Raw genomic sequence first — 14183 nt, 5'->3', positions numbered from 1 at the left:
CTATGAGATGCAAGTTAAGGAATGTAGATCATATCTATTGTGTTTTCAGACCACAATGTTATTAAATTATAAATTACCCATAAGAAGAAAAGTTAGGAAAACTCAAACATTTGAAAAAACTATTAGGTTACAGAGGATACCAAAAAAGAGATAAAAATATTCCTTGAAATGAAAGAGAATGAAGACAGACTCTCGGAACCCATGGGATATAGCAGATGCAATATTAAGGGTCAGAAGCATAGCAAATAATTAACTTCACACTCAACCTAATCTCAAACTCAAGTGAAAAAACTCATTTGTAGAGAAGATAGAAAAGACCAACAAATGAATCCCAAAGTAAGTAGGAAGGAGGAAAGAAATGATAAATATTAGATCAGAATAACTGTATCACTGTCATCCCATTGCTCATCAATTTGCTCTAGTGGGCGCCAGTAATGTCTCCATTGTGAGACTTCTTGTTACTGTTTTTGGCATATCAAATACACCATGGGGAGCTTGCCAGGCTCTGTCATGCAGGCGAGATGCTCTTGATAGCTTTCCAGGCTCTCTGAGAGGGGTGGAGGAATCGAACCTGAACCCAGGTTGGCCACGTGCAAGGCAAACACCCTACTGGCTGTGCTATTGCTCCAGCCCAGATCAGAATAAAGGATATAGAAATCAAGGAAACAAAACAAGGGTAAATGAAACTGTGAACCTGTATTTTGAAGGAATAAACAAAATTGACAAACTCTTGCATAAACTCATGAATAAAAAGATAGAAAACACCAAAATATCAGATCAGATACGAAGGGGAGGAATTGCAGTGACATACCTCAGAAACACAAAAGATCTTAAGTTACTATTAAGAACTGTATAGTAACTTACTATTAAGTTACTATTAAGGGGCTAGAGCGATAGCACTGGAGGTAGGGCATTTGCCTTGCGTGCGGCCGACCCAGGTTTGGTTCCCAGCATCCCATATGGTACCCCGAGCACCACCAGGAGTAATTCCTGAGTGCATGAGCCAGGAGTAACCCCTGAGCATCCCTGGGTGTGACCCAAAAGGAAAAAAAAACTGTAAAGAACAGATGAAATTGCTAGAATCTTACTGTTTCCAAATTTGAGTCAGGAAGAAGAAAATCTGAATAGACAATTCATATGTAAGGGAATCAAAACAGTAATTAAAAAGATCCCCAAGAAAAAAATTTCAGGTCCATGAGGATTCACCAGATCTACCAAACCTTCAAAGAAGACTTGCTACCTTTACTTCTCAAACTGTTCCATAAGATCAAACAGGAATTCTTCCTAACAGCTTCTGAAGCTAATATTACCCTAATACCAAAAGCATACAGAGATACTACTAAAAAACACAAAATTACAGGTAGAAATTCCTAATAAGCAAAGATCTTTAACAAAATCTGCTTAGCAAGCCGAATCCAACAGTAAATCAGAAGAATCGTACACCAATCAGTCAGGTTTTTTCTGCAGATACAAGATTGGTCCAGTATTTGCAAATCATTATAATACAATGTGTCAACAAGGAAATGATGAAATCACTTGGTTATATAAATGTATGCAAAGAACGCTTTCAGCAAGATTCTATATCCATTTATGATAAAAACCCACAACAAAATGGGACATAGAAGGAACACCTCAAGATAGTAATGGCCATTTACAAGTTCACAACCAACAAAATACTCAGTGATTAAAAAAAAAAAACTAAGAGTTTTCTTCTCTCTGAGATAAGACAGAGGAATGGCTATCCACTTTCTTTACTATAATTCAATATATAGAAGTTTTGCTACAGCCATTAGGCAAGGGGAAAAAAATCAAAGGAATCCAAGTTAAAAAAAAACTAAATGGTCACTATTTGCATATGATCTAAAAATATAACTAGAAAACCCTAAAGACTCTGCTAAGGAACTCTTAAAAACAAACTACAGGAAAGTAGCAGGCTACAAAATAACATTCAAATTTGTTGCATTTCTCTATGCATATAACAAACTAGAAGAGAAAGAAAATTGACAACCCTTTTTTTGCCATTTATTTTTTAATTGAATCAGTGATATACACATTTGCAAAGTTGTTTGTAATTGGATTTCAGTCATATAATGTTCCAACATCAGTCCCTTCACCAGTGTACTTTTCCCAGCACCAGTGGTCCAAGTTGCCCTCCCACCCTCCCCTCCCAGCCCTGCTTCTCTCTTTCCCTCCCTCCCTTCCTCCCTCCCTTCCTCTCTCTCTCTCTCTCTCTCTCTCTCTCTCTCATTCTCTCTCTCCCACCCTCCCTCCCTCTCTTTCTCTCTGCTCCTCCCCCCGTTCCTCCTTTTGGATCTTATGGTTTGCAATACAGATAATGAAAGGTAATCAGATATATCTCTTTACCTGTGTTCTTCACCCCCCACACACTCTTGTGGCAAGGTTCCAATCATTGAGCTGTCTTCCTGGCCCCTGTTTACCCTCACCTTGGATATTAGTCTTATACTAATATATATATATATATAATATATATATGTGTATGTATGTATGTATATGTATGTATATATATGTTTTATATCCCACAAATGAATGCAATGAAAATCTTTTTTTAAAGTGGTCCAAAACATCCAATGAATAAGAATTAATGGAGCAAAGGATATGAAAGACACATCAAAACTATGTCACTACTAAATAGAAGAGGGCAACAGGAAGTAGAAAAAATATTATATATTCAATTATTGGGAGAATTGAACATATCAAAATGACCACCCTACCCAAAACATGATACAAATTCAATGCATTCCTCATCAAAATTCTGATGACATTCTGCAAAATTTTAAAACAAATGCTACTAAAATTGGTATGAAATCTAATATAATAGTCAGAGCTATTCTGTGAATAAAAGTTGTGAGGTATTTCATTTCATGACTAAAAACTGTGCTATGAAGCTCTATTAATTAAACCTGTGTGGTACTGAATAAAGATAGACTCTTAGACTAAGAGAACAGAATTGAGAACTGAGATTATTATATACCCTCAGATTTGCAGACAATCCGTGACAAAGAGATTGAGTGCATGAAAGAGAGCAAGGAAAGCCTTTTCCTTGAAAATTGGATGACATGTTTAAAAATAAAGAAAGGGAAAGGGAAAGGAAAGAGGACGTAGAGGAGGGTGGGGGAGGGGCGGAGAGGCAAAGAAACTGGACAAAAAACAAAACTGAAATTGCATTTTACACCATTCACAAAAGTTAGTTCAAAGTGGATTAAAGACCTTAAGGAATCCATAGAATACATCAAGCATCATATAGGCAAAAAAAAGAAATCTCCAGGATATGGACCCAGAAATGTCTTCAGTAATTTGACACCCCCTGTATAAAGCATTCACAAAGGTCAGCGAATAGACTCATAACTCATCAAAATGGGAAGAGATAAACTGACACTTCTAAAGATATAACAGTGGCCAATAGGAATTTGAAAAATGTTTATAGTCATTTATATTATCAGATTGAAATTGAAATGACATTGAGATTTCATCTCACAAAAGTGAAAATGGCATATATAAATATTAATATAATAATAATGTATATTTTTAAAGACTGTAAACAATCAGTGATGATCAGAAGCAGTCAGAACCCCCATTCACCATTTGTGAGGATGTTGTCTGGTTCAGACCACTCTGGCCTTTCTATGGGAGTTGTTTTCTTAAAATATTGTCTTGCAACCTTCAACTTTCAGTCTGTTTGCCCTACTGTTCAAATACGTTTCTATTTGGAAACAGCTGTTGGATTCAATTTTATAATCCATCCTGCCACTCTGTCTTTTAAATGGTTCATTTAGGCCACTGACGTTGAGTGAGATTATTATCATGGAGTTCCGTAGAAGTTTGGCATGTTTCTCAAATTTGTCTTGACTCAAAACAAGACTTCTTGAAGAGTTGATTTCAAGTCTGTGAAGTTCCTGAGCTCTTGCTTATTCATGAAGCTCTGTTTCATTACTTCAAATATGAATGAAAGTCTGGTAGGGTAAATATACTTTGAGGCATTCATTTCACTGAGTTGTTTTTTTTTTAACATATCCCACCATTATCTTCAACTCACAGGGTCTTGCTTGATAAATCTGCTGTAAATATTAAAGACTCTACTTTGTATGTAACTTTTCCCCCTGATCCTGCTACTTTCCATATTCTGTATCTCTCTTTGGCTTTTCTTCTTTCTTTTTACTGTGTCCTGGAGTGTTTTTATTTGGGTCTCATTTAGCTGGCACCTTCAGGTCTCTTGTATCTGGGAGCATGCTTTGACTATTGCTTTTTCATGAAAATTGCCTTCCTGGACTTCTGCACTCTCATGAGTTTTATGTTGTTCCCATTGAATTCATCCGAGTGTTCCTTTGTCTGCTGTTCCTTTATGTTGAGGCTTTTCTTTTTCTATCTTTTGTTTTTGTCTGGAGGTTTTCTTCATTTCATCTTGGAGCTCACTACTTTTGTCCTCAGCTACTGTTACTCTGATGCTGAGGCATTCCAGTGAGTTTTTCATCTAATCTACCAAATTCTTTAGTTGTGTCATTTCTGCTTATAGTTTTCTCATTTCTGTTCTCATATCCTCTTGGCCCTCTGTTTCATTGTTCTTTCAGCTCATCTAACATCCTTCACATTTCCTCCTTAGAGTGCTTCTCTGAAAGTTTGTGTATCTGGTTAGTACTTACTGAGTCTTTGAGGCCACTTCTTTGCTCACTAAACATGGTAGGTTCCATGCTGCTTCTCTGTCATGCCTGAGGCAGCCAGAGTGAGTCTGTACAGCTCACTGCTATACCCTTTCACCATTACAGAGCAGATGAGCTGGATCATCTGGGTAGATGAGCTGGTTGTTGCTTTGTTCCCTGTCAAATTTATCCAATGTCAATGTTCGTTACTCATTCTGGGTTTCTTTTATTTGTTTGTTTTTTTATTTATTTTGTTGCTTTTTTTGGGTCACACTCAGCGATGCTCAGGGGTTACTTCTGGCTCTGCACTCAGGAATTACTCCTGGAGGTGCTTGGGGGACCATATGGGATGCTGGGAATCGAACCCGGGTCAGCCGCATGCAAGGCAAATGCCTTACCTACTGTGCTATCACTCCAGCCCTCATTCTGGATTTCTTGTGTTAGTCCCAGGAGATGTTTTGTTCTGTGTCATGGGTGTAATTTTGCAAATGTGTTAGTAGTTGCTCTGTGAATTCCAGATTTTATAGATCTGGTCGATATAAGTCTGGGTGATTCCACCTACCTGGGTCCACAGGAGGCTGATTGTTTTCACAGCCCTGAGTGTATATCTACTCTACTATAGGATTTCAGGATAGTTTAATACCTTCATATATGTATAGGACACATCCAATATCTTCATTTGTTAGTATGATCTCAGTACCAAAAAGGTTTCTCTACCTATTTCCTCACCTTCCTCAAGAATTCATAAGTTATATATGTAATGTGAATGACTGCTGACAGAACATTTTGTTAAAATGTTACAGAAACCAGTAGTTCAGCTAAACATGCTGTGTCACAGATGGATGGGCAGCTTATTGAAAGAATATTTAGAATTTTCCATAGGACACAAGCTAAGGAACTAATGAAAAGAAAGCCATGCCTAGTTGACAGTTATATCATGATTCCCTGGGTTTGGGATTCACCAAACAAGGACTTAAAGATTCTAGGATATATTATTCAGTTTCCCGAAGAAAGCCAATTCAGAGTAAGAAGTTAAGGCTCTACTGCATAGACAACTTCAACCTTATGCCTAAATCCTTCCAGTTTAAGGCGAGTTGGAACCAGAACATATGTGGAGTTTTTTGTTTGCTTTTTGTTTTGGTTCCATACCCTGTTTTTTTTTTTTGTTTGTTTGTTTGTTTAATGTACCTCCTAATTTTCTTCAAGGTTGAATAGATTACAGGCTAGGAGTTGCTCATTAAGGTATTAGTTAAGTGACTCCCAGCTTTAGAGAGACCAGGGATTTCAATATGACAGAGCTATAGGCAAAGCTGGACATTAAGGGATATAATTCATATAGAAGAGTATATAATATAAATCTCTCCTTTCCTTTTCTAGCTGACTTTGGATTTTGCGCCCAAATTACTCCAGAGCAGAGCAAACGAAGCACCATGGTGGGAACCCCATACTGGATGGCACCTGAGGTTGTGACAAGGAAGGCCTATGGACCCAAGGTTGACATCTGGTCCTTGGGCATTATGGCAATTGAAATGATCGAAGGGGAACCCCCATACCTCAATGAAAATCCTCTGAGAGTGAGTATCTCATATTAAGTCTCATGTTAATATTCTTGGGCTGTTCTTTATTCTGAGGAAAAGGAAGTCGAGGTCTTTTCTTTGAATTTCAAGCAGGATCTCTTTTCAAAGTAAAGGGGAATTAGCAGTTACTCATGGGTTTATTCTGTGATTCCCATAATTAAGAAATTTCTCCAAAGATAATAAATGAAGGAATATATAATAATAGGCATAAACAGATGAAATGGGATTAATGTAGTAAGGGTAGGGAAAAGTGTGCTATTTTAATTAGGATAGAGAAATCCTCTTTTGACAAGTTCTATGAGCTAAAACTTGACGGAAGTAAGAGTATTCATGTGATTGATCAGACCCAAGAGTTTTTCCAGGAAGAAGTGCACATATGTCTTGATTTGAGGCCATGTTTGTTTCTGGGGAAAACCAAGAGGGTCTGTGTCCTGGAGTGGATGGGGTGGAGAATGGTAAACCTGACAAAGGAATTAGCTGATGGCTGGATCAGATGGCCATGAAAAAATTTTGTTTTTATTCTGCATTCTGAAAGACATTGGTGGACTTTAAACTGAGGAGTAATGTGGCCAGATTTATGTTTTCAACGAATGGTTTTGTCTGCTTCTTTGAAAAATAGATGAGTCACTGTAGGTATCATTCAGATAATAATGGTGACTTGATCTCTGCGAGTAGGAGTAGAACTCAAAAGTGGTTGGACTTAGTGTTTTGAAGTTTAGCCATCAGAATGAATTTGGGTGTTAGAGAAAGAAGACTCAATAATAGCTGAAAGATTCTTGACCTTCATTGCTGAACAAAATTGTCATGATCAACCAAGGTAGCAGTGTGGGATAATAAAAAGTTGCTTTGAATACATCAATTTGAAATATCTACTAGACATCTAAGTGGAGATATTCACTAGAGGCGAACTTGAGTGTAGAGTTTAGTATTCAAGGGTTAAGAGATAGGTAATTTATAGTTAACTTATTAAAAATTTCCCACTATGGGCTAGCGATATAGCTCAAGTGGTAGAGCACATACATGGGAGAGTCCCCAACTTTGAATGAGATACTAGATGAGTAATTGTCCCTGCAATTGAGGTTTGAGTACTGAGTTCTGGGATACTCTGCAGTGTTTACAGTTCAAAGGAAATATCAAAAGAATGATCTTCCTGGTAGAACTTAAAGATGCAAGTTCTAGAAGCCAACAGAACAAAATATTTCAAAATTGGTTTCCATCTAAAATGTGACTAATAGGTGTATTAGTTAAAACTGAAAAATAAACAGTGTTCTCATATTATAGTAGTAACTAATGGCCTTGAAAGTTAGTATTTGTAGAGTGATGAGAATAAAGCATAATGTGAGTTGATTGAGCAAGTTAGAGAAGTTGTGAAGAAATATATGAACAGAGGAATGAATCAACACTTTGATCAGGACATCTCTCTCCAACCCCTTCATTGTTTCTCTCATTAGCAGTGGCAAGTGTTCAAGTGTGTGAGACCCCCTACCACTCAGCTACATCTCTGACCCCAGGATGTTTTAATTAAATTGGGGGGGTGGATTTTTCCTTTAAGCTATTTTCATTGAGGTACCAGGATTTGTGGTGCTGGAATTTACAATGCTGTTGCTCCTTTCTTTAAAGATGAAAGTTATCATGCTTTTATGCTGATGATATCATGATCATAAATTTATCATGCTTTTATGCTGATGAGAATGATCCAGTGAAAGTGGTGGGGGGATGATCCTATTAAAGAGAATTGAAAATTATAGGAGTGATTTTATTATGTAGAAAAAATAGGGTGTATTAGGTTGTGAAGGTAAGAAACATAATTGTAGACAGTTTATTTATTGTAATGGGAGACAAAATAGAATGAATATATGGATACAGATATAAAGAATTTGGTAATTTTGGGTAAATGAAAGGGTGATTCTGATTGCTTTTATTTTCTCCCAGTGTTGAAGTTCCAATATGTTGCTGATAGACCGTCATCTAAACTGAATGCTTCTTGGATTGCTGAGTAGTGAAAGTTTTCAGTGTGTCGATGGAAACTGTTCTGTTGGTTTTATCCTTCAGGCCCAGATTTTTCATTACATGTACAACAGATTTCCTCCAACCTTAGAATTGATCAGTGGGGTGTAATGGAAATAAACCCTGGGGTTAGAGCCAGAGCACTTGTTTTTTTCCCCCTTTGTTTTTTGGGCCACACTTATCAATGCTCAGGGATTACTTCTGGCTTTGCACTCAGCAGTCACTCCTGATGGGCATGGGGGACTGAATGGATGGGGTGCTGGAGACCAACCCAGGTTGGCCACGTGAAAGGCCAACACCCTGCCTGCTGTACTATCTATCCAGCCCTGAGTTGGGTAATTCTTTCTCCAGGTCAAACCCCAGAGCTGTTGTTATTATTAAATAAAATAGGGTTTGCATAGCTACCTTTTGAACTACAGTGTTGCATGCTTGCAAAGGTGTGATATTGCTGTTTTACTGAGCCTTTCCCAAAAGATGCTTCCTGTTAAGGACCCAGAGAGACAAACAGTGAAGTGAGGTGCTGTCTTACAAAACAGGTGATGCACAGGGTTTATTCCAGGCTCTGCATTCAGGGATCATTTCTTATGTGAATAAGGGGAGCATATGTGATGCTGGACATTAAATCCAGCTTTGCTGCATGCAAGACAAGTGCCCTACCTGCTATACTATTGTCTGGCCCAGAACAGTTTTTTCACAGCTCCTCAATGCCTTGAAGTGAAGGCAACAAATAATTTCCTGTAATATATGGACAGATAGATGCTTAACTTTTCAGGAGAAATGAATATTACACCTTTAGATTTATAATCTGTAATAACAATAAACCCTTGGGTCTGACACATTACTGTAGATCTGGAAACCAAGAGAAACTCCAGTTGGAGTCCAAAGTGATCCTCCATTTGTTTTTCAGGCACTGTACCTCATTGCCACCAATGGGACCCCAGAACTTCAGAACCCAGAAAAGCTGTCAGCCATTTTCCGGGACTTTCTTAACCGCTGTCTTGAGATGGATGTGGAGAAGAGAGGTTCTGCTAAAGAGCTGCTGCAGGTAACCGTCTCTGCAGCTGAGGTTCCAAGCTTGTTTGGCTGCCACCAGCTCAGAGCCACTCTGGGTTTCTACCTTCTTTAAGTTGAGCAACAGTGCCCTCCAGGTGCTCCTGGGATTATTGCTGCTCCCCTGGATCTTTCTAGCACCCCCACTTTCAAGATGATGTTACCTATCCTCTTAGAGAAACGCTTCTAAAGTCACACAAACCTATTTCTTTCCTAGTTTCTAAAGCCTTGCTTTTAATCATTCTTTAGACAACTTATAATGTGAATGCTGTGTAAATATTGTTAGACTGTATTTTTTAGGAAATGATGACAAGGCAAAAGTGTGCAAGTGTTCAGGGCAGAGAAAGCTATAGATGTTCCTAGTACATATTTCCACTATGGTGGAAGCAAAAACTGGGTAGAGAGCAGCTGAAGGCATGAGTTGGAAAGACAGGGTCTCTGCATGATCTTTATCAGTGTTGGTCATGAACAACATTCACCTCTGTTTTATTAATCTGCGAGTCTCCTCTGATGCCTAAGCTCTGAATCAGAATAGATATTTTTAAAAGGTTTATTTAATTGAGTGGAACAACATCAAATATTTATCTTCTTTAGACTGTTACACTCCAGAACATACTTAGCATTCCTATGCTTGGGTGACCAGCCACAAACACACAGAGCACAGGCGTGCTTCACTTGAGGTCATGGTCCTGTCAAGTATAAATCATTAGTCTCATGATTATTTAGGCCTATAACCCTTTTATAACAGACAGTACAATATAGGAGCCCTTTGCATTTTATATGTCATTTGTCCTAGAAACCTTAAGTATTGGCAGACATGCAGATACTATGCTTAGTTTGCGAATGGTGAATCGTAAAACAGGTACCATTTATAATAGTTGAAAGTTTAGTATAGTCAGTTCCCCAGGAACTGCCAGGAGTGGCCTCTGAATATGGAGCATGGAGTCAACCGTAACCAGGTGTGGCGCTCCCCGAGAAAAGCTCTGTATGTCATAAACATTTTCTATAATAGTTTTACTGATAATGTAGATGTGGTTTTCATATGATGCTATCTCTCAAGTGTTATTTTGTTTGCTTTATTTTGATTTTGGGCCACAGCCAGAAATACTCAGGGGTTACTCCTGGTTCTACACTCAGGAATTACTCCGGGTCGTGTTCAGGAGACTGTATGGGATGCTGGGGATCAAACCACTGTACTATCACTTCAGCCCCTCCTCATGTTATTTTTTAATAGTTGATGGTTGGGCCCAAAGTACAGGTTATTAAAAGTTATTTGGGAAAAGACCAATCAACTGCAATGTCCATCAGATTAATCAGTCTTAGTCAAGGATAGAACAATATTTATTTATTTTTTTTCTTAAAACTTTTTTTTTAATTTTTTTGTAGTGAGTCACAGTGAGGGTACAGTTACAGATTCACACCTTTTCGTGCTTGTTTTTCCCTCATGCAATGTTCAAGAGCCCATCCCTCCACCAGTGTCCATTCTCCACCACCAATGAACCCAGTATCCCTCCCACCCCCATCCCATCCCCCGCCCCACCCCACCTCTGTGGCGAAGGATAGTACAATATTTAGATCAATACTTCTAAAATGCAATGTTGTAATAGACTATTAGGTCCTGATCAGCCAAAGTGTCTTTTGTCTTCTTTCACTCAACATTATGTCACAATGCTATTGTCAGTGTATTATTTGGATTTTTTTCTGTATAATCTTGTATATTGTATCATAGGAATTTAACAGTCATCCATTTTCTTGGACATTTGTGTTCTTTCCAGTTATTTTATTGACTGGTATAAGTAAATGTGGTATGAGCATTCTTTTTTTTTTTTAATTTTATTTTATTAAATCACCGTGTAGAAGATTACAATGCTTTTGGGCTTAGGTCTCAGTTATACAATGCTGAAACAACCATCCCTTCACCAGTGCCCATATACCACCACCAAAAAAAAAAAAAAAACCCACACAGTACACCTCCCATCCCGCCCCCCCACCCCCTACCTTGTAACTGTAACTGATAAGTTTCATTTTACATTCTGTTTACTTTGGTTACATTCAATATTTCAACACAAACCTCACTATTGTTGTTAGGAGTACCCCACTAGATTCAGACCTACTGTGAAGACAAATAAGGTCGCGCGGCCGCTACTGCGGCCGGCCGCGCGGTTTTGAATTTCTGTACTTTAACAAGAAGTCCAGGGAGATTTCTTCCAGATATTAGATAATTGCAGGCTTGAAAACCCAATCTGTGGTCGTCTTAATATGGTGGCCACCGCGCCCTTCATCCCCGGAGAGAAAGAGGCGAGAGAGAGAAATACCTTTCCCCTCCTGGGCGGGCACGGGGCCGAGGCTTAGTTCTCAGGCTGGAGACACTCTGCGAGGAGTTGCCCACGCCGAAAGAGGTTTTGCTGGGTCTGGATTCACGCTCGTGCAGCTGCGGAGAGGCCTCACATGCATGCGGCCCCCGGGATCACATCTCGGCGGTGGTATGAACATTCTTTGCTGTATCTTTAATGAATAAGGTGACTCATTATACTAAGAAGTGGGTATGCTGAGATGTGTTGAACATGTTTCACTGCAAGTGGATAATGCTAGATAGTTTTCTAAAGTAGTCTATATTCTTTCAATGACTTTAATTAGAGGGTGATCTGACACTGTCTAGAGAACACCTTGTATGAATAGTCACAAGTCTTTTGCTCTTTTTCTCTTTATAGCATCAGTTCCTGAAGATTGCCAAGCCCCTCTCTAGCCTCACTCCACTGATTGCTGCAGCCAAAGAGGCAACCAAGAACAGTCACTGAAACTCTGCTCTGCCTCGCCGCTCTGTGCCAAGATGTCTGTGAAATGCTCATTTCAGAAACCTCAGTCCCCGATGCCCTCCCTTCTTTGTCTTGCTCCTCTCATTTTCTGGTAGTTCTCTCAAGACTTTGGTCCCTAAAATCCACATGTCCAGAAGAGAACTGCATCTGAATGACTAATTAGATGATGACCATTTCCAGATAAGAAATTTTGTCCCCATTGGTGTGTGTGAGGGTGGTTTATGACCAAGAACTTATATATGAATAAACCCTTATATTCTATTTCTGCATCACAATCCCCCTCCAATCAATTATTTCTTCACTGTATAAATTTACGGCATTATGACATTTCCAATATATATATAATCAGTTGCAATTTCTTTTTCTTTCTTTCTTTTTTTTTTTTTTTTTTTTTTTTTTTGCTTTTTGGGTCATACCCAGCAATGCTCAGGGGTTACTCCTGGCTTTGCACTCACGAATTCAGGAATTACCCTGGAAGTGTTTGGAGAACCATATGGAATGCTAGGAATTGAACCCGGATCAGTGGCGGGCAAGGCAAACGCCCTACCTGCTGCGCTATTGCTCCAGCCTCCAAAGTTGCAATTACTTTAGTATTTTTTTCTCCCTGTCATTGAACTGCCCAGATAGCTCACTATTCTTGAAAGTTGGAACAACTTGCTGGGTGTGATCCCACCCCTCGCCCCCAACACCCCACGCCACACACAAAAAAGAGAAAGAAAAGGAAATATGGAGGAATGCCATAAATTTTAATAATTTGCAAGGGACTTGCCCTGGTTCATCTTCTGGACTATGACTTTGGCCCTGCTGCTCCTGACCCAGGAGAAAGCGAGCACTTCTTTCTTTGTGTGAGCTTCTAGCAGCTGTTTTGGAGGACTCGACCCAATAGTGCTCCCATGTCGTTTCTTTTGAAATGGTCTTGGCTGTGTTCAGCTATTTACTCCCCACATCCCTGAGGCTTCTGTCCTCTATCCATCCTTGTTTATAACATTGAGATATTTCCAAGGGCGAGAGCTAGGTGAGAGTAATATGAGAAATCAGGGAAACTGAACAATTTTCAGAACAAGACTGGGCAGCAGGACCTCTCTGTGTCCATGTGCTCTTTCAAGAACTCCGCCTCTTTCTTCATCTGGAATAAGAAGCTGAAAGAGTAATCAGACCCTCTGATGACTTGTGTCCAAGTGAAAGATATCCAAACCTGGAATTAGTGTCAGATGGATTTGGTGACCTGAGATGACACTGCCAGCTGGGAGGGGACTGTCTGACCAAGCTGCACGACCAAGCTCTCTGTGGATGTAAACGCTTGCCCTGAGTATTGGGAATGTTTGCTTCCTTCTTACTACCATTGTGGTTTGGTTCCTCCCGCTGTGGTAGGCCCTGGCCAGTATTGTGGCTTTGATGTCAGCTCCTTCCACCTTGCCATGCTTGGGAACACGCCTGCCTTGCAGCACCAATTTTATTTCCTTCAATAAAAGGAGATGAGGATATGACTCGGAGTTTGATGTCCTGCTTTTTCATTCCTTTTCTGTTTTCTAAAACAACTTCAAACTCAAAACGTGTGTAATTTCCTCCCCATTTGTGTGTGAGGATGGTTTATATCTGTGCATACACACACACACACACACACACACACACACATTTCCTATGAATCATTTGTCACTATGTTGCATCTACAAGGCCCTTCTAATACTTTTATTTTGAATATATACTAATAAATACAGGCTAGAAATTGATTATTTTTAGGTAGTAACTCAGGTGTAATGGAGACTGAGAAGTCACATGGTCTGTGTCTGCAAGTAAGAGATCCACAAAAGTTGGTTTGTGTCATCTGAAACGCTAAGGACAGAGAACCAGCCGTATACATTCCCAAGACTGAGGCCTCACAAACAGTAGTGCTGAGGGCAGGAAGGTACACCTAGGGGATTGTTCGAGTCTCTTTTTTAAAGACCATGGATCAAAGATAAATAAGTAAAGGCCACAGATCCCATTCAGGAGGGATGTATTCTCATTTCCAGGAGTGAACAGACACCAACCCAAAGGCACTGCTGATCCCATTAAACTAACTAGGGATGGTTCATTTA

General features: G+C 39.3%; 1 protein-coding gene across 2 annotated transcripts in view; it reads left to right on the top strand.

Moving 5' to 3' along the window:
* The window catches only part of PAK1 (p21 (RAC1) activated kinase 1), a 163043-nt gene extending 149451 nt beyond the window's left edge, over positions 1 to 13592 (top strand). For both annotated transcript variants that reach the window (XM_055126951.1, XM_055126950.1), the window contains exons 13-15: positions 6033 to 6229; positions 9147 to 9284; positions 12001 to 13592. In XM_055126951.1, the coding sequence (XP_054982926.1) occupies positions 6033 to 6229; positions 9147 to 9284; positions 12001 to 12087 (422 nt within the window). In that variant the 3' untranslated portion in view covers positions 12088 to 13592. The remainder of the gene's footprint in view (positions 1 to 6032; positions 6230 to 9146; positions 9285 to 12000) is intronic.
* The last annotated feature ends 591 nt before the right edge of the window (positions 13593 to 14183 follow it).

The sequence above is a fragment of the Sorex araneus genome, chromosome 2 (genome assembly GCF_027595985.1).
Source record: "Sorex araneus isolate mSorAra2 chromosome 2, mSorAra2.pri, whole genome shotgun sequence".
Lineage (NCBI taxonomy): Eukaryota > Metazoa > Chordata > Mammalia > Eulipotyphla > Soricidae > Sorex > Sorex araneus.
Note: the sequence above shows the minus strand (reverse complement) of the source record. Positions and strands in the feature narration are given on the sequence as shown.